The 23,157-nt window shown below is 48.2% G+C and overlaps 2 protein-coding genes across 2 annotated transcripts; one reads left to right on the top strand and one right to left on the bottom strand.

Moving 5' to 3' along the window:
* Position 1: 1 nt before the first annotated feature.
* ABHD1 (abhydrolase domain containing 1) lies at positions 2-14,772 on the bottom strand (the record flags this gene model as incomplete). The annotated part of the gene is given in 16 exon segments (XM_082642385.1): positions 2-229; positions 352-517; positions 617-665; positions 1,224-1,225; positions 1,228-1,399; positions 1,534-1,601; positions 1,603-1,647; positions 1,800-1,845; positions 2,063-2,145; positions 2,147-2,246; positions 2,597-2,757; positions 6,686-6,848; positions 6,900-7,007; positions 7,143-7,228; positions 10,547-11,048; positions 14,654-14,772. Coding segments are annotated over 16 exon segments (2,082 nt in total). The 3' UTR covers positions 2-17.
* CGREF1 (cell growth regulator with EF-hand domain 1) lies at positions 10,733-23,043 on the top strand. Its single transcript, XM_082642526.1, has 6 exons — positions 10,733-10,815; positions 20,348-20,441; positions 21,705-21,770; positions 21,860-21,930; positions 22,070-22,194; positions 22,393-23,043. The coding sequence occupies exons 2-6, from the start codon at positions 20,374-20,376 to the stop codon at positions 22,837-22,839; spliced, it is 777 nt and encodes a 258-aa protein (XP_082498652.1). The 5' UTR covers positions 10,733-10,815; positions 20,348-20,373; the 3' UTR covers positions 22,840-23,043.
* Positions 23,044-23,157: the final 114 nt, after the last annotated feature.

Raw genomic sequence — 23,157 nt, 5'->3', positions numbered from 1 at the left:
TCCAGATGGTACTCTTGTCAGCTTTTGCCTCCCTCAGAAGGAGTGGGTGCCCTGAGGCTGAGCAGCTCTGCTGGGTGCTGGAAGATGGCTTTGGCATACTGGTGCAAGAGGCGGCTCATGTAGCAGTGCTGCCAGGGAAGGAGTCCTTCCAGGAAGCCGATGTGGCCACCCCGAGCTGTAATGAGCAGTGCAACGTGGGGAGAATGTTGGGCAGCCTGTAGGGGAAGGGCTAGGAGGGGCTGGAGAGGAGGTCAGGAACCCTGGCCTCTGCTGAGAGCCCAGGCTCTTTCCACTTGCACCGCATGGCGCATTTTCCCTGGGGCCTAAAGCATCCAGATGCCAGGTGCTCACCATGGACTGGGGAGAAGGGGTCATCAGCTACAGTGAGCCAGAGCACAGGGATCTGGATGGCATCTACCTTGGTTCTTGGGCTTGCTGCTCGGTAATAGGCAGCACGGTCTTGATAGCCAAAGACCACAGTTGTGTAACGTTCATCAAAGTGGTGGATTGTGTGGGCCTGCAGGTGGTGGCGGGTGGGATAGGCTAGGATGAGGATAGGGAATAAGGTGTTGGAAGAACAGTTTTGGGCGGAGAGGGGATAGTTGAAATACTATACCCGTAGCACAAAGTCTACATTCACCACCTTTTCCATCACCTTTCTGTTTCTGCAAAAGAACACATAGGGTGGGACTTCCCTGGTGGCGCAGTGGTTAAGAATCTGCCTGCCAATGCAGGGGACACGGGTTCGACCCCTGGTCCAGGAAGATCCCACATGCCGTGGGGCAACTAAGCCCATGCGCCACAACCACTGAGCCTGTGCTCTAGAGCCTGCGAGCCACAACTACTGAAGCCCACACGCTCTAGAGCCTGTGCTCCGCAATAAGAGAAGCCACTTCAGTGAAGCCCGCGCACCACAACAAAGAGTAGCCCCTGCTCGCCGCAACTAGAGAAGGCCTGCGCGCAGCAACGAAGACCCAACGCAGCGAAAAAGAAAAATTAAAAAAAAAACACATAGGGCTTTGGTTCTACTCCTGGACCTGACCCAGAGCCAGCCTCTGTCCTATCTCACGAGTGAGAAAATCCAGATAGGGAACTGACCCGAGCACTGGGAGAACCTGGCATGTCTGCCATCCTACCCTGTCTGCTTCCCTTTTCCACTTGTCAAGACCCTACGGGTTCACAGCTCGGCAGAGCCCAGCAGTGAAGTGCTGATTGAAGAGCACCGAGGTTCACAGCTCGGCAGAGCCCAGCAGTGAGGTGCTGATTGAAGAGCAGTGAGTTCGGTGGGGTCTCCGGGGAGCAGGTGGTCTCAGAGGTATCCCAGCGTGCAGGTAGAGTCAGTGCTGCCACCAGCCCCGCAGCCCATCCCATTCGAGCCAGGTGCTTCAGCATTAATATCCTGTAGGATTGACCCAGGGGCCATGAAAGAAGGGTTTGTACTGGTTAGTGGGAACAGGAGAACGGGAGAGAACATGGAGGAGGAGAGAGAAAAAGGAAGGCTGGGCCTTTGGGTTAAGTGCAGGCAGCCTTTACCCTCCGAGAGAGATGCCCACAGCCAGCAGTGGAGCGTGGGAGTAGCGGCTCTTTATGTGGTTCACGACTTGTCTCCAGATCTTCAGTGTTGCTGGCACAGAGGGCCCTGTAGGTCTGAGGCAAACCGGATCATTGGGTAGGGAAGGAGGCCCTGACCAGAAGGCAGAAAAGTGAAAGGCTCAAGAAATGGAAGACAGGTAGGTTGGGGCCCAGGGTCTCTGAAGGGGTTGGGGTGAAGGGCCACTACGAGGGAGGAGGGTACTCGCCCGCAGTTCTTCCCCACGGCAGCCCCAGTTATTAAATACGATAGCCCTGTGGCGCACACAGGCACGTGTTAGGCAGACCCTCCCTAAGGGCTCCTTTCCCCTTTTGGTAGGTTTCAGAAAGGCCTCCGTCAAAAGGTGCCCTTCATATGGCACCTCCTCCCCATAGCTAGCAGGGTCTGAATTGACCCTCCCCCGACCCCCAACACACACAATTATAAGTTATCAGACACCACCCAATTCCGCTGGGCTGTGTCCATCCTTACCTACAGCCATCCTTCAAAGCTTGGTCAACTAGGTGCAAGATATATGTCTCCTGACTACTGCCCGTGATACCAGGAAGCAGTAATAACAATGGGCTGGGTGGTAAGGTCAGGATATTGACTGCTGTTAGGCTGGCTGGCCCAGTCTAGGGGGAGCTGTCCTCTATCCGGGGTTTTGAGAACTTCCCTGTGGTTTTGGAGAAAAGGGCACAGAAAGATACTATTAGGAGCTCCACGTACTTCGAAAGATTTTACGCCCTCCTCTCCCTCCCCAAACAACTCCCACAAGTTAGCAGCATCATTTGAGGGCATGCATTATGCAAAACATTAAGACTGTAACGAGGTATAATGGGACATAAAAGATTTGAGTATTACCTCATGGCTGTGCAATTAAATAGCCTTTCCATATAGCCACTCTGGTTACCCTTAGCACACTGAGGTAGATGGGTCAAAGGTACCCCCATTTTAAAAGAGGTACACGAGTAGGGTTCCCCGGTACTTGCAGCTTCACGTTCCCCCCTCTCTGTCCCTTCTTACCTGGAGTAAGGGGCTACAGGCAGAGACTGCAGTAAGACTCTGAAGATGGTTTGTAGCCGCCCCTCAAAACACCAGAGCGTAGGGTAGAAAGTCTCCACAGTGACTGGACAGCGTTGCTCCAGGGAGGCCAGAAACTGGGACCCAGTCACCAGTTGTGGCCTCTGTAGTCACACAACACAATGTGCCTCACTCCCCTGATTTTTGCACTAAGCCAGTGAGGTACCTGATACCAGAGTGACCCCTTTCCAGAGGCCAGCCTGGAGGGCACTGCTTTGTCTGGGCGTGAGAAATCTAGCATACCTCAATCTGGAATGGTCAAGTCACCTCTGTTAAGATAGGCCCACTAGGGCCCCAACTCCAGTCCTAGAGTGTCACCTCTCCAGAATTGCCCCTGAACCGACTTCCACACTCAACCTGTCCATGCCCCAAACCCATTTTGGAGAGAGCAGGTAATATAAGTTGCCCAGCTGATCTGCAGGAAAGGTAGGGATCCTGGACAGAGGCTGAAGAAATGCAGCACCATTCAATCTGTGATTTTTGCCTTTTGAATTGTCTACACTTCTGCCAGTTGAATTATCCACACTCTCATCTCAAAACTAGCTCCGGTCATGCTGGCTCCTGATTTTAGCATTCCGTTGTTGCATATTTCCATTCCCTGTTGCATGTGCTCTCTGCTAAAGGGCTTCTTTGTACCACACCACCTCATTTTCTTACTTAACAGCCCCTGCTGTTAGACCATGCTCTAAAGGAGGAATATTCCCAATGGGAATAGATTTTCTCTTTCTTCATGCCAGCCAGGAGGAAGGTAACAGGGATAGGATGGTGGGCCAGATGAGGTCACTGGGCACTTAGCCCTATCTTTCAACCTCTCTGCTTGGTTCTTCTGGATACACATCAAGTGAATGAGAGGGCCTAGCCACATAGAAGGCTTATGAAGGGGGAGTATGCCGTACAAAGACAGAAGGCCTCAGACTCAAGAAATAGAAATTGCATTTCTGTTGCAGGCCTGAAGGGACCCAAGGACCAGATTCCTATTTCTTCTTGCAGTCAAAAGGGGCTACGTAAATTATGAACTAGAGAGGCGTGGTTGGTACTGTGACTGTTGTGACTCGTACCCTGGGCCTTAAGCTCTGGAATAATAACACCTGTGATTCATTGTATGCTATTTGCTGGCACTAGGCTAAACCCAACCTTATTATAAGAAACTATGACAGGTTAAGTTGTTTGCCCGAAGTCACACAGCTAGCAAAAGGCAAAGTGGAATAATAATTATATTAGGCAAAATAGTCTCTGACATAAATTGTACCAATATTTTCTTAGGTCAGCCTCCCAAGGCAATAGAAATAAAAATAAACGAATAGGACCTAATCAAGCTTACATCTGCTTTTGCAGGTCAAGCTTTTTCTAATCAAGCTTTTGCACAGCAAAGGAAACCATAAAATGAAAAGTCAACCTACAGAATGGGAAAAAATATTTGCAAACAATGAGACCGACAAGGGCTTAATTTCCAAAATATACAAACAGTTCATACAACTCAACAACAACAAAAATAAACAACCCAATGGAAAAATGGGAGAAAAAAAAAAGAAAAAAATGGGCAGAAGACCTAAATAGACATTTCTCCAAAGAAAAAATATAAATGGCTAATAGGCACACGAAAAGATGCTCAACGACTCTAATAGCGAAATGCAAATCAAAACTACATTGAGGTAACAACCCACACCAATCCGAATGGCCGTGATTAAAAACTCTACAAATAACAAATGCTGGAGAGGATATGGAGAAAAGGGAACTCTCCTACACTGTTGGTGGGAATGTAAGTTGGTACAGCCATTATGGAGAACAGTATAGGGGTTCCTCAGAAAACTAAAAATAGAATTACCACATGATCCAGCAATCCATACAAAATATATCCATACAAAAAGATACATGCACCCCTTGTTCATAGCAGCACTATTCATAATAGCCAAGACATGGAAACAACCTAAATGTCCATTGACAGATGAGTGGATAAAGAAGATGTGGTACATATATACGATGGACTACTACTCAGCCGTTAAAAAAAACCACACACACACACACATTTGCAGCAACATGGATGCAACTAGATATTACCATAATAAGTGAAGTCAGAAAAAGACAAATACCATATGATATCACTTATACGTGGAATCTAAAATATAACACAAACAAACCTATCTACGAAACAGAAACAGAATCAGGGACATAGAGGACAGACTTGTGGTTGCCAAGGGGGAGGGAGTTGGGGGATGGATGGACTGGGAGGCTGGGGTTAGCAGATGTAAACTTTTATATACAGGATGGATAAACAACAAGGACCTACTGTATAGCACAGAGAACTATATTCAATATCCTATGATAAACCATAATGGAAAAGAATATAAAAAAAATGTATATAAATTGTGTAACTGAATCACTGCTGTACAGCAGAAATTAACACAACATTGTAAATCAACTATACTTCTATTAAAAAGTGTAAAAAATAATTATGATATTACCACTAATACTAGTAAGATTTGTTGAGTGCTCCTTATGTGCCAGGTATTGTGCTAAGCATTTTACATGATTATATCCTATAACCTTCACAATAGCTCTTTGAGATAGGTACTATGATCCCCCTGTGGGAACGTGTTTGAATATTGAGTAAGTTGTCAAAGGTCACAAAATGTGCCAAAGCTAGTTAGCAGTGGAGCTGGGATTGAAACTAAGAGTTTGTGCTCTTAGTCACTTTACTATAATACCTCCTAGCTGCCAAGATTTTGAGTTATCAATTTATTAAATCTTTGGTCTGGTCAAACAGCTCAGTTGTGTAGAACAAGGTGCTAATAAATCACAGGTTTGATGTATGTGGGTTAGTTTCATTTTAACTCTAGTGAAGTGTTTCTTGACTTATCCCTGAGAATTAATTAGTTAAATGCCATTAGTCACTGTGGATGAATCAATTCCAATCCATTACCATGCTGGACAATCCAAACTGCATGTCCTCAGAGTGTCCAGAATGACACTTTCTCTGCATTTAAACCAGTATTTGGAAATCAAAGAAGGATTTGGAGTATAAAGTGGCAGAGGTCTCTGACTTCTCTGTGGCTGGTTGTAAGCAAAGGAAAATGTTTAGTTCAGGACAGCTCTGTTCTGAAATGACTGACTTTCCAAATCAGGCATATAAGGTAAGGTTTATAGGGTATTTTGAGGTTTGGATTTTTAAAATTGTTTTACTAAGGCAGATGTATTCTATAAACAATACATAGGATGTATAAAGCTCTGAAAATACAGAAAAGTTGAGGTAACATTAAACTTCCCTATAGATCTTTTTCAAGGGCTTGAATCAATAGGTTTCTTGTTAGACTCAGCTACTTAGAACCGAGTTTAATGAAAATTAAAAGATTTAGATTTTTGTGGCTATGTAAATTACATAAATTTCAGTGAGAATAAAATTTCCAAGTTCACCAAAACCATCCTCTTCGGATTTTTCCATTGCACTCTACATGGAGAGCCTAGAACTTAAAACAGGGCTGAATGAGCAAGGACAGTTAGGGTTATCCATTAGTCCTGAGCTAGGCGGGGAACCTCTGCCAGTCCTTAAGAGAAGCAAGGTCCTACCAAGCTGATGGGATGATGGTGGGAGTTAGCCACCACCCCACCAACTGTTTCCTTCATTCAGAGCAGCTAATGAGCAGCTCATCTAGACTGCCTAAAAAGAAAAAGATAGTGTGCACATCGCCCGGACACCTCAGGATGCCTTCCACCCCGCTTTTCCGCAAGTGTTTGTCCACATCATTGGCAGCAGCACCCCTCCGATGACTGAAAGGCCCAGCTGGCATGGGGAGTACGCGGGATGCAGAGAATCCAGGCAGGCAAAGAACCGACTCTCCATTAGGTGACAGGAGTAAAGCTGAGCCTGGCTGGAGCGCGGGGCCGGAGTGGTGGTGGGGTTGTGGCGTCAAATCTCACCTGGGCCAGGAGACCCCACCCAGCCAGCCTCCACAAAGGGCTCGAGCCCCGGCTGGAAGCTGCCCTCAGACTCGAGTTACCTACACCCGCCGGAGAGAGCTCTGGACCCGCACCCACCTGGGCCACCCATGCCCAGTAGTAGCCCAAGGAGAGGGCAGCGCCAAGTCCCAAAAGCAGAGAGAAGGACTCTGTCCAGGTGTCATCTTGGTTCCCCAGGGAGAAGCTCAGCCTCTCGCGTTGCTGAGTCTCCACTCCCAAGTTCTCAGACTGGCTCTGACGCCTGAGCTTCGATTAGTGGGCCCGCAGGTGCGCTCTGGGCCCCTCCCGTTACACGCCATTGGACAGCTTGTGCGGGTTCCGCCCGTACTGCCCGGCGATTCGGAGACCCGGGCCCCGCCCACCGCCCTGCTCCCGGCGGCGGGAGTGGCGAGGGGCGGTGCTAGGACGTCGATGCGGTGGGTGTACCGCGCCTGGGCAGTCTGCGCGGAGCTGACCCCAGTGTCTTGCGAATGGCCTCCCGGCCCGGGGGCCGGTTCTCGCGCCTCTACGGCTCCTGCCTCCGCTTCGCGGTCACCGGCCCTGCGGCCTCTTGTGAGGACTAGCGGCCTTCCCCGCAGCCGCCATCTTGCGGGGCAGCTCCAGCTCCTTCTTCCTCAAACCCTGCCCCGGAGCGGCAAGTCTGACAGCCTGGCCAGAGCCCCCAGCCTCTCAGTCAGTCACACACAGGGCCCAGCCACTGACGTGGTCACACCACTCCACTCCCGTAGTGTTCAGTCGTTGACAGTGGCCCTCACACACTGGACATGATCATTCACACCGACACCCCACAGTGTCACGTAGTCAAGTTTCAGCTACTTGAGTGAGTGGCATTCCGCACAGAGTCACACACACATGGGCTAAAGCCACTCGTCCAGTGTCACTCTACGCTGTCTCATACAATCCCTGTCACAAGTACAATAGATACTTACTCATCACCCACTCTGTACCAGGCACTTGGGATGCTGTTCCTGTCTTCATTGGGGTATGGAAACAAGTAAGTAATCTACTAGAGCAATGGCTCAACCTTGACTGAAGATTGGAATTATCTGTGAGTTTCTAAAACTAGCAGTGCCCAGGCCCCACCCGCTGTTTTGGTTGGTCTGGAGAGGAGCCTAAGTATTAATAACAACTTAAAATCTCTCTGGAGGACTCAAATGTGTAATCAGGGTTGAACCCCTGCAACAGAGCATGGTGCTAGATAAGGGAAGTACTAGCTGCAGTGGGAGCCCCGGGGAGGGTGCCCAGACTCCATGGATCAGAGAAAGCACACCCAGATATTAAATGACAATACATTTAAGGCGAAATCAAAAAATAAGTTTCCAAGACAAGGTGGAGGAGGGGAGAGAGTAATTGTTCCAGGAGAGGGAAGAGCACAAGCAAAAGCCTGGATGTGAGAGACTTCTTAAAGGAACCAAAAGAAATTTGGTGTTGCTGGAACATGTGAGATGGTCAGGAATCAGGTTGTGGGCAGCTGCATGAAGGATGTTAGTCTTTATCCTAAGGGTGGAGGAAAGCCATCAGAGTTTTAAGAAGGGATGGGCGACATGATCAGAGTTATATTTCAGAAGAATCATTCAGGCTACTTTGAGAATGGATTGGAGGGGGATGAAAAGTAGGCTAATCAGGAGGCTGTTAACGGAAATTTGGCATGGACCATGGCTGGCTGGACTGGGGGAACGCTCAGGAGAGGAGTGAAGACCTTTAAGTTAGGAGGCAGAACTGATAGGACTTGGTAGTAGGTTGGAGGCAGGGGAAGAGGAGGAATCATGGACGGCCCCCAGTTTTCTGACTGCATCGATTCAGGGATGCATGGTGGTAACACTGGGATAGGGAAGCAGGGGGAGGGGAAGTTTTGAGGAGGAAGACGATGCATTCTGATTCCGACACGTCTGGAGTGCTGCTAGGTGTTCTAAGTGTGTTTTCTTAGATTCTGAATTTGTCTCTTTGGCATCCATTAATCACAGGACCAAACTAACAGCCAAAGTTGTTCACATCTCCCCTGCAATCCAGAGGCCATACTCGGAACCACTTCCTTTATCCAACTCTCACACACCAAACCAATATTTTCCCTTTCCTGGATAAACCCAGGACCAGGGACCAGTCAACTAGGGACAGCCCCTATGCCCCAAAGCTCTCTGAAGTTATTAAAACTAGCCAACCCTAAACTGTTTAACCTGCCTCGTCTCGCTTTTCTAGTTTAATAAAAGCTGTGGCCTGTGCCTTCCCCTTGCTCCTTTCTGCCTTCTGACCTACACTGGTGCTTCCCTCTGTGGTCCTGTGTGGTGAGCTGTGCTTCTTCTTCCTCAGGGAACTGTAACATTAAACTTTTCTTTCAGTGGCATTGACCTCTCTGTGTTGTCACTCAGTCAGTCACCTTTAAAAATTAAGATCCGGCACAAATCAGTAGGCTGTTCAGTTCCTGAAGTGGTCTGGGGCTCAGAGATTGGAATTTGAGATACGGTAGTTATCAGCATTTAGATGATATATTAGCTTGCAGGGTTGCCATGACAAAGTGCTGCAAACTGGTTGTCTTGAACAACAGAAATTTATTGTCTCACAGTTCTGGAAACTGGAAGTCCAAGATCAAGGTGTCAGCAGGATTGGTACCGTCTGAGAGCAGTGAGGAAGAGCCTGTTCCATACCTCTCTTCGAGCTTCTGGTGGTTTGCTGAAAATCTTCAGCATTCCTTGGTATGTAGAAGCTTCACTCCAGTCTCTGCCCGCATCTTCACATGCTGTTCTCCTTGTGTGTGTGTGTGTGTGTGTGTGTGTGTGTGTGTGTGTGTGTGTGTCCAAATTTCCCCTTTTTATATGAACACCAGTCATATTGGGTTAGGGGCCCATCCTACTCCAGTATGACCTCATCTTCACTCATTATATCTGCAACTACCCTATTTCCAAATAAAGTCACATTCTGAGGTATTGGGGGTTAGGACTTCAACATATGAATTTTTGAGGGACACAGTTCAACACATAAGAGATAGTGATGGAAGCTACATGAATGGAAGAACACATGAGCAGATGGGGAATGAGGAGGGAGCCCAGAGGAACTCCGACACGTGAAGAAACTAAGAATAAATGACTAAAGAGAGAGGAATGGTATTGCCAAAACCAATGATACCATGACCCAAGGAGGCAGTGTCCAGCAGTATCCACATGTCCACCACAGGAAGGAGGACAGGGTGACTTTGATGAGAGTGAGTGTTGTTGTGGGTGGATGCTGATGGGAAGGAGCTGATGGGGAGGGAGAAGTTGAAGATTCCAGAGAGATAAGAAGTCGTGCACTCAAAGAACTAAGTCTTTGAGCCAGTGGGTGAGGAAGTAGTCTGAAGCCTGGGTGGAGGAACTGGCTGCTCTGAGAAAACTGGTGACACTGCATTTTGACCACAAAGCTATAGCCACACACTGCAACACTGTGCTGGCAAACAACTGCCACTGTCACCCTTAGCTGATACTTTCCCAGGCCCCCCTCCCCCCACCATGGCTCATATGGAGCCACTTCTCAGTGATGTGCAGTCACAGTCACACAATGATACCTTCACCGGAAACCGACAGTCACGGGTATCACTTGAGCATCACAACTCGGGAAGAGTTCAGCCAGATACCCTAACAGACACACCACTCACATCCTGTACGGTCACACACTGGGACAGTCACACACTGGCCATATTCTCTCAAGTACTGCCATACTGGATACACAGCCACACGAAACACCCCCTACCATGTCACAGGTCTCTCATCCACACAGCCACATACACCAGTCACAATCACACAGGCTAACAGTAAGTCACATTCTATCTTGTCACACACATCTGGGTCCCAGCAGGGACTGAGCCCCCAGTTAAACGTGCTTCTCATTACGCACCAGCTTCATCATCTGTCTCTTTGCCTCTCTCTCCCTAGTTGTCTGTGCCTGTCAAACACGCACACACTCACGCACACGCTCTCCCTCGCCCGGTGGGGGCCGCAGAGGGCCGGGGTCTGCGGGCCAGGCGGGGCGGGGCGGGGCGGAGACCCAGGCCACGGCGCTGGCGCTCCGGACTCTGCCCGGGCCAGGGCGGCGGCTGCAGCCGGGAGGGCTACGTGGAGCAGCCACGTGGAGCTGCCCGGGGGAGGGCCGGGCGGCGGGAGCCGAGGCGCGGCGGCCGCGGCGGCGCACAGCCTCGAGCGACGACGCAGCCGGACCTGGCCCGCGCCGCGCCGCCGCAGGTGGGTGCGAGCCCCGCCCGGGGCTGGCGGGCTGGGGGCCGGGGACCCCGCCGCGGGCAGCCGGGAATACTGGGCGCCGCGGGGCGGGACCGCGGGCAGGGTCGGCCTCCTGGCCTCCAGGTCGGAGGCTGAAGGCGCAGTCCCTCCGCATCCCCTGCGGCTCGGACGCCGCCGGAGCTCTCGCCCCTGGGCGCCTCTCCGAGGTTACCCCTGAGAGCACGTAGAGGGAGGGCCTGGAAAGCGAGGCCTGAGCTCCCTCGCTGTGATGAGGGGGTCTCACAGTCCCCCAAGGGCTTTTCCCTCCGGTGTCTCATTCGTTGCTCTTGACAGTCCCGGGGGGAGGGGAGGCTGGCAGGAGTTTCCTCCTCATTTGACAGCGGAGGAGAAGGGGGACCGGGGAGGGGCCGAGGTTATCACCCAGATAGAAGTGGCAGGGGGAGCCCAGCTCTCAGGTGTGGGACCCATTTGGCTGCATAGCCAGTGCCTCTTCTCTTGCGCCGGGGGGTGGGAGGTGCTGGGAGTCCCAGGCGGCCCTGGAGAGATAAGTTAAAGGAGAGGATTGAGCTCAGAATTACTTCCGACAGTTCGAATTAGGCAGAAATGGAATGCGTGCCCTGTGGGTGGTAGGCTCCTGTCCTGGAAAGTCCAGTGGAGGCTGATGGCCACTGACAGGCATGCTGTGCGAGCAGTTTTGCACTGGATGGGAAGTCAAGCAAGAGAAAAGGCCCCGCCACATCCTAGAGTCTCTGAAATACTCAGGGAGCATCTACTCACTACATTATTCCATTGCATCTTCCCCAAGCCCCTACAAGATAGATACCACTATCCTCATTAAAAAAAATATATATATATATATATTTATTTATTTATTTTTGGCTGTGTTGGGTCTTCGTTGCTGCGCACAGGCTTCTCACTGCGGTGGCTTCTCTTGTTGCGGAGCACGGGCTCTAGGCACGAGGACTTCAGTAGCTGTGGCACGCAGGCTCAGCAGTTGTGGCTCATGGGCTCTAGAACACAGGCTCAGTAGTTGTGACGCAGGGGCTTAGCTGCTCCGCGACATGTGGGATCTTGCCGGACCAGGGCTCGAACCCGTGTCCCCTGCATTGGCAGGCGAATTCTTAACCACTGGACCACCAGGGAAGCCCCTATCCTCATTTTTTAAAGTGAAGGTCCCAGAGCTCAGAGACACGAAGACACCTGCTGAGATCACACTGTTAGTACTGTGAGAGGCTGGATTTGAACAGAGGTCTAACTCCAAGGCCAGGCTCTCCTCCCATGCACTGGTGCAAAGGCTTGAAGAAATCAGAGGCTAGAGGATCATTGTGAGTGTGTGTGTGTGTGTGTGTGTGTGATGTGAATGACTTTATTGAATTATATCACAACTCTAGCAGTTGTGGTGGCTTTTCTGTGGTCATTAGGGTAAATTATGTTTATGCACGTTATAGAAAACGATTAGGAACGTTCTTATTTGACAGGCAGTTGTTCAATAGCCACTCTATTTCTGTTGCTTATAAAAGCTTTTGTAAATACTGTAGTTAGAAATGTGAAAGTGTGAAGAAATCACATTACACCAACCTCATTACACATTACTTGAGGTGCCTTAGCCTGACTTCCTTCAAATAATAGAGGTGAGTTACCTGTACTAAAAATGTCATGTTTGGAAGCATGACTTAGGAGAATATTACTGAGATGACACTAAAAGTCCACATGCAGTTATTTGTTTCTGAAGTGGACTGTAACCAGAGTGCTAAGGTTGTCAGGAGGGCGCAGGATGTTCCAGGTAAAGGGTGGAACAGCTTGGGCAAAAGCACTGCAAAGTGAAAATGAAAAGTATTTCCACAGGCTCCAGTAACCCCTCTGTTTGAAGCAGAGTGTTAGTATAATGGAGCACTGGAAGATGAGTCTAAAATGGTAACTTGATATCTGATTGTAGAAGGCCTTAAATGTCCAGGCGAAGACTCTGGACTGTAATAGAAATAGGGAGCCATTGAAGGTTTTGGAGCAGCGGAGTTCCAGCAAAGGGAGAGTACTCTGCGAATGGAGGGTTCTTTAAATCGAGCAGGTAGCAGAGGCCGGGACAAGAATAAGAGACTCCTTGAGTAATTCATTATCCACTTAGTATTCACTGTAACTCTGTGGTGTAAGGACTGTTATTATCTCCATTATGCAGATAAGTTTAGTGAGGGTAATTAACCTACCCGAGGTCACAGGGACAGTCTGTGGTGGGGCTGGGATTTGAACCTAGGTCTGGCTGGTTCCATAGCTCTGTCCTCTGTCCACTGCACAGGCTGAATAGTTGCACACATGTGACATAGGACCAAGAGGAGGAGAGTAAGAGTAATTCACGTGGGCAGGGTTCAGGACCAGGTCTTACTTTTCAGGGCTCAGTGCAAAAATAAGATTAAGAATTTCAAGACAGAGACAGCAGAGCATTAGACTAAGCCCAGGGCCCTTTTGAGAGCAGGGCCCTGTGTGACTGCCAAGAAGGCAGTTCTAATCATTATGACAACTTGACAGATCACCTCAAAACTCAGTGGCTGAAAACAATAACATTGACTTTGCCTGTGAGTGTACATTTCTGGGTAGGGCTGAGAAGGCAAGCTCAATTCTGCTCCATCAGTGTTGGCTGGGGCAGCTCGAAGGCTGGGGCTTGGAATGATCTACAGGTTTGCTCTCTCACCTGCCTGGCCCTTGGGTGGGGAAGTGAGCAGCTGGAGGCTAGAGCAACTGGGGCTCCTCAAGCATCCCTCTCCCTGTGTGCTCTCTCCACATGGTCTTTTCAGCGTGGCACACTTCTTCCTTGGCGGTTCAGAGCTCCAGAGAAGCATATCTGCATGTCAAGAGGGGGAGAGAGAGAACCAGAAACAGGCATAAACCGTGTTGCCTTTTATGACTCAGACTTGGAGGCCACATGGTGTCATTTCTGCTATTCGTTTGAAGTGAATCGCTAAGTCCAGGTCATATACAAGGAAAGGCAAATTTAACTCCAGCTACTTCCCACAAGAAAGAATTGGTAGATGTTTTTCAAAACAGCACAGTTGGCCTAATGAGTGACTGGGTTAGTGGGATCCGATAGGTGTTTCCCCTTCATCCCTGAACTGCTACCACCAGAGTCATTCTTTGTTGTTTCCAAATGTCCTGTTTTAAAAGGCTACTCCTAGTGATGATAACACATTAAGCCTGGATAATAGGTTTTGACAGCTCTGAGGGATTTAAATTACTCCTGTGCCTCCTGTTAGCCTAGGTCCTGGCAGTTAACAGATGGGAGGAGAAAGCAATTTGAGGGTATCCAGGTGGGAAGACCAGGATGGTGTGAAGCTACTACAGAGCAATCCAGAAAAACTTCCGGAAGGAAAATGCCTTATTGTATAACCAGGCACTGCGCTTTACACGTCTTGTCTCATTTAATCCTCACCACACCCCGAGAGGTGCTCTCATCAACCTCATGTTAACAGACCGAGGCTCTGAAACACAGGAAGCACACAGCTAGTGAGTTGCAGAGCCTGGATTTGAACTTAGGCAGCCAGAGATTAGGGCCCATACCCTTAAACTTTGGGCTATGCCATCTACTCCTTAGCAATTCTGTGTTTCTCTGTTTTTCTCTTCATCGTTGCTTTACCATTTGTATCATTTCCTACTTACATAAATATGTAAGCTTTAAGGAGGAAAAATAATAGGTAATTTTACCTAATATTATCATCTTACTTATAAAATAGTGCCTCACGTATGGTAGGTGCTCAATAAATATTAAAGAAATGAGTACCATTTGCCTTTACTCTATAAACTTATATTTACACTTGCCTTCCCTACAAAGGCTCGCCTTCCTGGTCCTTGTCACTCAAGGTCTTGACTTCGACTGGTGCTTCCCATGATGTCCTCTGCGGCATCCAGTCCAGGGTCTATATCATCTGGCCTTCTCCTTTTGGCCTCTTCTGGCCAGCTGGCCCTCTCAGCCATTTCGTGCCCCTCCTTCCACCTTAGAGCCTGGAGCCCTCAGACCCCTCTCTTTAAACCAGCAGCACGCTGGATACCAAGAACTGGGTGAGGCAGCCCCCCCCCCGTCCACTTGCCTAGACCCTCTCTAAGCCATTGCTTCCTAACCGCCAAGAACACTGTGGGCAGGGCCTTCTCTCTAATCCTCACGGGTTAGGCACATAACTCTGCCGTTCTTGGATTTCCACTCAGTCTCCGTGGGATCTCTACGGAGATTTCTGTCTCCGAGCCTCTGCTGGGGCTGGGGGTGGTGAACTCCACCCTGCTGAAAATCAAATAGCCTTGAACCCTGTTCCCTCCAGTCCTCCATCACTTGTCTTCTTGAACTTGATTCACGGTGTCTTTCATAATAGAGAAGTTTAAACTTTTGATATGCTCAAATCTGTCAGTTTTTTGCTTTAAAACATGAATTTGAAATATTTATCATTTTTAAAAAACATTTATTAATTTATTTATTTTGGCCGCGCTGGGTCTTAGTTGCGGCACACGGGATCTTCGTTGTGGCATGCAGGATCTTGGGATCTTTAGTTGCAACATTTGGGAATCTTTTAGTTGCCGCATGCGGGCTCCTAGTTAAGGCATGCATGCGGAATCTAGTTCCCCGACCAGGGATCGAACCTAGGCCCCCTGCAATGGGAGCTCGGAGTCTTACCCATTGGACCACCAGGGAAGTCCCATGAAATATTTATCATTTTTAATGGCTCTGTCACATAATATGATTTGCTTAATCATTGCCTAAATGTTACAGTTGTTTACAGTTCTTTGACTAATATTAATAGCACAGCTATAAATATCTTTATAATTTCTTTTCCGTTTGTGTTTTTCCTTACGTAATCCCCAGGATGATATTGTTGGGTAGGGGTTTTATGGCAGTTAAAACACATTTGCAGATTACTCTCCAGAAATAGTTCACGTCTATAGTTCCTCAAACAATATAGGTTAATACTCAATGATTCAATTTCTTCAGTGGGTATAGGACTATTAAAATTTACTATTTAGGGCTTCTCTGGTAGCGCAGTTGTTGAGAGTCCGCCTGCCGATGCAGGGGACGCGGGTTCGTGCCCCGGTCGGAGAGGATCCCACATGCCGCGGAGCGGCTGGGCCCATGAGCCATGGCCGCTGAGCCTGCGCATCCAAAGCCTGTGCTCCGCAACGGGAGAGGCTGCAACAGTGAGAGGCCCGCGTACCGCAAAAAAAAAAAAAAAAAAAAAAATTTACCATTTATTTTGATGTCAGTTTTACTGTTAAGTTTTTCTGGGAAAATGGCTATATCTGCTAAGTTCGCAAATTTCTTCTATTCCTGTAGTTATGTCCCCTTTTAATTCCTAATATTGTTTATTTGTGCCTTTTCTCTTTGTTCTTAATGAAAAGTGTCAGGGGTTTTGTGGTTCATTAGTTCTTTTAAAGAAACACTGTTGTTTGACTTTATTGCTGCTCTCTATTATATTTTAAATTTCTTCTATCTTTTATTATTCATTTCTTTTAGTTTCTTTAAGTTTATTCTCTTTTACTAGCTTCTTGAGTTGGAAGCTTAACTCATTAACTTTTGGCCTTTCTTCTAATATAAGTTTTTAAGTCAACCCAATTCCCCTATACATATATATATATATGTATGTATATATATGTGTGTATAAATGTGTGTGTATATATATGTGTGTATATATATGTGTATATATGTATTCCCCCCACCCCTGCACCACATACCTTGTGGGATCTTTCTTTTTTAAAAAAGTTTTATCTTTTCTCTCTTTTAAAAAATTTTTTTAATTTATTTACATTTATTTTTGACTGCATCGGGTTTTCGTTGTTGCGTGTGGGGTTTCTCTAGTTGCGGCAAGTGGGGGGCCACTCTTTGTTGTGGTGTGAGGGCTTCTCATTGCGGTGGCTTCTCCTGTTGCGGAGCATGGGCTCTAGGTGCGTGGGCTTCAGTCGTTGCAGCACACAGGCTCAGTAGTTGTGGCATGTGGGCTCACTAGTTGCAATGTGTGGGCTCAGCAGTTGTGGCTCGCAGGCTCTAGAGCTCAGGCTTAGTAGTTGTGATGCACGGGCTTAGTTAGTTGCTCCACAACTAAGGGATCTTCCTGGACCAGGGCTCTCACCCGTGTCCCCTGCATTGGCAGGTGGATTCTTAACCACTGCGCCACCAGGGAAGTCCCGGCTTGTGGGATCTTAGTTCCGGGGATTGAACCTGGGCCCTGGGCAGTGAAAGCGCTGAGTTCTAACGACTTGACCACCAGGGAATTCCCCAATCCACTTCCCCTTTAATACTGCTTTAGCTACATACCTTGTTTTGATGTATGTTTTCCCAGTATTATACAATTCTCAGTATTCAACAATTTCCATTATGATATCCTTCTTTGACCCATATGTAAGTGTACCTTTAAAACTTTTTATATAAATGAGATTTTTACATCATTTTTGTTATTGATTCCTAATACAATTGCATTTAGTCATGTAACAGTATGAGACTGATTCTTTAATATTTGCTGAGCCATATTCTTTGGCCTATTGCTTATCAGTTTTTATAAATATTCCACATGTATTGAGAAGAAAATGTATTTGCTAAGTGACTGGGGTTGGGTTCTCTATTTGTTCATTAGCTCAGGCTTAGAAAATATTTTATTCAATCGTCTACATTCTTGCTAATTTTTATCTGCTTAATCTTTCAAATACTGTATGAGGTATGTTAAATTCTCCCACCATAATGGCAGATTCAATTTTCCTGATTGTGTTTATGCCAGTTTTTTAAAAGAATTTATTTGTTTTAGAATAGTTTTAGGTTCACAGCAAAATTGAGAGGTTTCCCATATACCTCCTGCCCCACACATGCACAGCCTCATCCATTATCAACGTGCCCCACCAGAGGGGTACACGATGAACTGATGAACCTATACTGACACATCGCAATCATCCAAAGTCCATAGTTTACCTTAGGGTTCACTCTTGGTGTTGTTTGGGTTTGAACAAATCTATAATGACATGTATCTATCATTATAATATCATATAGAGTATTTTCACTGCCCTGAAAATCCTCTGTGCTTCACCTATTCATCCCTTTCACGCCCAGTCCCTGGCAACCACTGATCTTTTTACTGTCTCCATAGTTTTGCTTTTTGCAGAATGTCATACAATTGGAATCATACAGTGTGTAGCCTTTCCAGATCGGCTTCTTTCCCTTAGTAATATGCATTTAGGATTCTTCCGTGTCTTTTCATGGCTGAATAGTTCATTCCTTTTTAGCACTGAATAATATTCTTTGTCTGGATGTACCACAATTTCTTTATCCATACACCTATCGAAGGGTATCTTGGTTGCTTACAAATTTTGGCAATTATGAATAAAGCTGCTATAAACATCTGCATGCAGGTTTCTGTGTGGACATGAGTTTTCTGCTCCTTTGGGTAAATACCAAGGAGTTTAATTGGTGGATTGTATGGTAAGAACATGTTTAGTCTGGAATGAAATCACCTAAGTGTCTTCTAAAGTGACTGTACCATTTTGCACTCCCACCATCAATGAATGAGAGTTCCTGCTGCTCAACATCCTTGTCAGTACTTGATATTGTCAATGTTCTGGATTTTTGGTCATTCTAACAGGTGATAGTGTTATGCCAGTTTTCGTTTTAGGTGTTTTGAGGCTATGTTATTAGGTACATACAGGTTCAGAATCATTATATCTTCCTAGGGGATTAAACTTTTGTGCATTTTGTCATGATACTTTTTTATCTATAATAATGCTTTTCACCTTAAATTCTATTTATTCTAATGTTAATAAAACTATGCCAGCTTTCTTTCCTCTAGTATTGCCTTGTATATCCTTCTTCCACCGTTTTGTTTTCTGTGACTTTACTTTTTAGGTTAATCTCTTGAAAATTGCATGTAACTTGTATGTTGTTTTATGTACCTTTTGATAATCTCTATTTCTTAACTGATGAGTTTATACAATTTATGTTTATTACGATTACTGATATACTTGGATCTATTTTTTTGTGTGTGTGGTACGCGGGCCTCTCACTGTTGTGGCCTCTCCCGTTGCGGAGCACAGGCTCCGGACGCGCAGGCTCAGCGACCATGGCTCACGGGCCTAGCCGCTCTGTGGCATGTGGGATCTTCCCAGACCGGGGCACGAACCCGTGTGGCCTGCATTGGCAGGTGGACTCTCAACCACTGCGCCACCAGGGAAGCCCTACTTGGATCTATTTTTACCATCTTATTTTATGCTTTCTATTTGTCTTCCTTTTTAATTATTTAATTTTTAGGTTCTTTTTTTCCCCCTATTATCTCCTCCATGATGCTTTTTTTTTTTGTAGCGGCAGGTCTTAGTCTACAAACTATGTAGATTCACTATATCTGTTTGGGGCCAACGTATGTCTAGAAAAACAGAGACAGTTTCTGTGACTCTCGGGAGCTTCACCTTCTTGTGGACTTCCATGTTGTGCTGCTTCTTCCTCAAGGCAGCTCTCTTTGCACAGCTACACGTGTATCTACCTGTTGGCCAGTTGCTCACTGCCTCTAGGAAGAGCTCTTAGGAAGCTGATGTCCTCCCTTGCGGTGGTTCTGAACCTTATCAGGGTCATGGAACTCTTTGAGAATCTGCTGAAAGCTATGCACCTTTCTCCAGGAGAACTTAGTGCCAGCCAAAGTGTAGGGTACCATGTCGGAGGGTTCCTGACCCTCTGCTCTAGACCATCAAGCACCTGATGATTTGTCTTCCTAAAGATGAGTTTGAGGTGTCAGGCTTCGGCTCTGGAGGGCTTCTGCTGCCTCAGAAACTCACATGATATGTACACAATCCTGGGACTAATTGGAAAGCTTCATGCTCTGCACATTGATAGATACTCTATTTGACTATTTTCATTTAATCAAGTGATGTGCTGCCAATGGGCCTACACAATGTAGGTCTAAAGGAAAATTTTTGTTTTTTTCCTTTCTATTGGGATCTGGTTTTCCTGTGTTTAATAAATAGCAATTCTTGGGACCACTGTTGGATTGACCCTGATTTGTTGTGTTTTCAAGCCCTACCTGAGTGTAGACCTATTTCAAGGAGTCTAGTCTCTTTTGATTTGTTCTTCAGTGAGTTTTTAATAGATACAGACCAACAATCTGGTTCCCCCCCCCCCCCCCGTTTAAGGCTTGGCCTTTTTGTGACTCTGTGCACTTCTAATTTGGCCTTTTTCTTACTCTCTCTGAACTAGTTTCCACTCGTAAAATGAGTGGACTGAACTACATATGTGCTTAAACTGCACTTCTCCGAGCACCTGGGGGACCGGCAGGGCAAGAGGAGTGGGATGCTCCTGCCCTCAGCACAGCTTCCCCCAGCACAGGTCTGCATTATGCGCTTTACATGCTGGATCTGGAATAAGATTTATTTTGAGCAAAGTTCCTGATGTCTGTGTGTGGCTCCTCCCTGCACAGGAGTTCTGTCACCTGGGTGGCAGGTAGAGGCAGGGAGAGAGGCATTCCTGTCTCACCCACCAATCCCCCCCTCTGTGGCAGACACCGCTTCCCTCTGACTTCCTAACCCTGTTTCCTGCTTCCAGCTACAGGAAGGGTGTTACCTGCGACGATGAGAAGGTTAGTGCTGCTGCTGCTGCTGCCCCTGAGTCAGGCTGTTCCCAAGCATGGCACCACAAGGTAATGGGGTTCAGGGGGCAGGGCCGTGGGCTGGGAGCAGGGGGGTCTCTGGAGAATCGGAGGTATGCTGCGGGCCCCTCTGGGAGGCGGAAGACTGGGTGTACGCTCCCTGACTTCTGTATCATCCTCACCACCTCAGCTTCTGCCTTGTGCCTGCTAGAGTGCCCTCTGCAAAGTGGGCGTCGACACGTTTGCTGGGCTCACTTGGAAACCGGGAGCACACTTCCAATGAGATGTGAGGCTATGAGCTTGGGAAGGGGCTGCAGTCCTCTTATCAAGACCTTACAGTGGAAGCTCCAAAGAAATAGAGATCATTAGCATATCACTTCTATTTTATTTGAATATCTTTCTTGAGGTTTTGTGTCTTAATACTGTGCAGTGGGTATGCTGGGTGGGGTCGGGGGACGGATACAGCCACAGCAGCAAGGGCTGGCAGCAGTGACAAAAGTTGCTGTAACAGCTCCTGCCAGCTCTCTGGCATCACACATCTGGATTGACTTGGGCAAACAGGGATCCCTGTCCGGAACTGCGAGCAAATCTTGAGCTTTAAAGGCTGACAAAAAGCCCCTGAGCAGATCAAAACTACAAAACCAACATATATGCCCTCAACTTGGGGTAAAGAAGAGTCCACTTTGTGTCATGGAGCAAATCGGGTCTGTATAAAACTGGGCAGTGCCACCGGGCTCAGCCAGAGACCTGTCCCTCGGCTCCCAGCATCACAGAGGAAGGGTTGCCATGATGCATGTTGTCCTGCCGCCCACTATGCTGGTTTCTTTTTTTTTTTTTTTTTTTACAACTTTATTGGAGTATAATTGCTTTACAATGGTGTGTTAGTTTCTGCTTTATAACAAAGTGAATCAGTTATACATATACATCTGTTCCCATATCCCTTCCCTCTTGCATCTCCCTCCCTCCCACCCTCCCTATCCCACCCCTCCAGGCGGTCATATCCTGGTTTCTTGGGTCTCCAACTTGTGTCTACTAGGTGCGCCTTCCTCTGGCCTCCACCAAACCAGATGTTTTATTGGGATTTTCACTTACCATCTAAGCTAGGAATCTGCAAAGGCAGAGTCTGGGGAGTAAGGTTCTGCTTCTGAGGAGACCAGAATGGCCTCCTCCCCACAAGGTTTTTGGGGACCTGGAGAAGGAGCTCCCTTTGGGTCTGGGGGGAGAACTCTACCAAGAGCTTGGGGATGGAAGGCTGTGAGGCTGGGCCCTCAGAGGAGGCCCTTTGCAAGGCCGGTGCTTCCCTCCCTCCTCCAGGCTGGACCCTGAAGTGCAGCATCCACCTCTACCCAACCCCTTCCAGCCAGGCCAGGAGCAACTTCAGTGAGTAGGCTGGGGTGGGGGGCGCCCGAGGGCCAGGCCTGGGGCTGCAGACTGGCCTCTCGTGGACTGATTTTCCGCTTTTCTGCCAGACTTCTTCAGAGCTACCTAAAGGGACTAGAGAGGATGGAAGAGGAGCCGGAGCACATGAGCCGGGAGCAGGGTGAGGGGCTGGGCTGATGGGGCCAGTGGACGGGAGGCTCAGGGCAGCCAGAGCTGGGACTGACCTCAGGCCATCCCGCGACTCCTGCCTGATCCACCTGTCCCCTGATGCCTCTTCTGATCCAGCCTCTCTTCCTTAGTTCTCCTCTACCTCTTTGCTCTCCACGACTATGACCAGAGTGGACAGCTGGATGGCCTGGAGCTGTTGTCCATGTTGACAGCAACTCTGGCCCCTGGAGCTTCTGACTCTCCCACCACCAACCCGGTAAGCCCTGCTGGATGGGGGCCCTTCTCCCAGAAGAAGACCCAGCTCCCTGGGGCTTTGGTTTTTTTCATCATGACTCTTTTGGTGAATCCCCTTTGAGCCATGAGGGCTCAAAGCCTGCATGGCAGGGATGCAGGGGGGTGTTGGGAGGGTCAGGGTTCCTGGGAGCATCTCCAGTCACTATAGACCCTTCCACAGGTGATCCTGGTAGTGGATGAGGTGCTGGAGACCCAGGACCTGAATGGGGATGGGCTCATGACCCCTGCAGAGCTCGTCAACTTCCCCGGAGAGGCCCCGAGGCACACAGATCTCAAAGAGCCCCCAGAGCCACAGGATGTTGGGAGGCAGCCTCTGTTGGCTAAAAGCCCGTCAAGACAAGAAGCACGTGAAGCCCCAGGTCCCAGAGAAGAAGCTGGGGGACAGGTGGAGGCCAGAAGGGAGTCCTTGGAACCTGTACAGGACGCTGGGGGACAGGCAGAGGCTGCAAGAGAAGCCCCAGGCCCTGGAGGGGAGGCTGGGGGACAGGTAGAAGCCAGGGACACTGGAGAGAGAGAAGAAGAGCTTCCAAGGGAAACACTGGAGCCTAAGAAAACCCCAAATGAGCTTGAGGTTCATGCTATTCAGCTGGAGAATGACGAGATATAAACCTTGAGGATACAGGTTTGCACCCCAAGAAGTCTCAGTGCCAGAACATAAGCCCCGAAGGGTAGGGTGTGTGTGTTAGGACAACGACCACCTCTGTGCCCCCTTCCTGGCCCCAGTAGTGGCAGGTCTTTCTGTGCAGCTCAGGGAGACCCTAAGTTGAAGGGCAGCTTTAGGGCCCAGAAAACCAATAAAGAATCAAATGAACCCATCCCTCTGGGCCGTTGATCCACTGGTCCAGCCTGCCCTGACCTCAGGCTGCAGGGGGTCGGGACTGGGCAGTCCTCTTGGGAGGGCAGGAATTCAGTTCACCCAGTGTTC

Source organism: Mesoplodon mirus, assembly GCF_964341445.2.
Source record: "Mesoplodon mirus genome assembly, chromosome: 14".
Classification (NCBI taxonomy): domain Eukaryota; kingdom Metazoa; phylum Chordata; class Mammalia; order Artiodactyla; family Ziphiidae; genus Mesoplodon; species Mesoplodon mirus.
The sequence above is the reverse complement of the archived record's forward strand: the minus strand, read 5'-3'. Positions and strand labels throughout refer to the sequence as shown.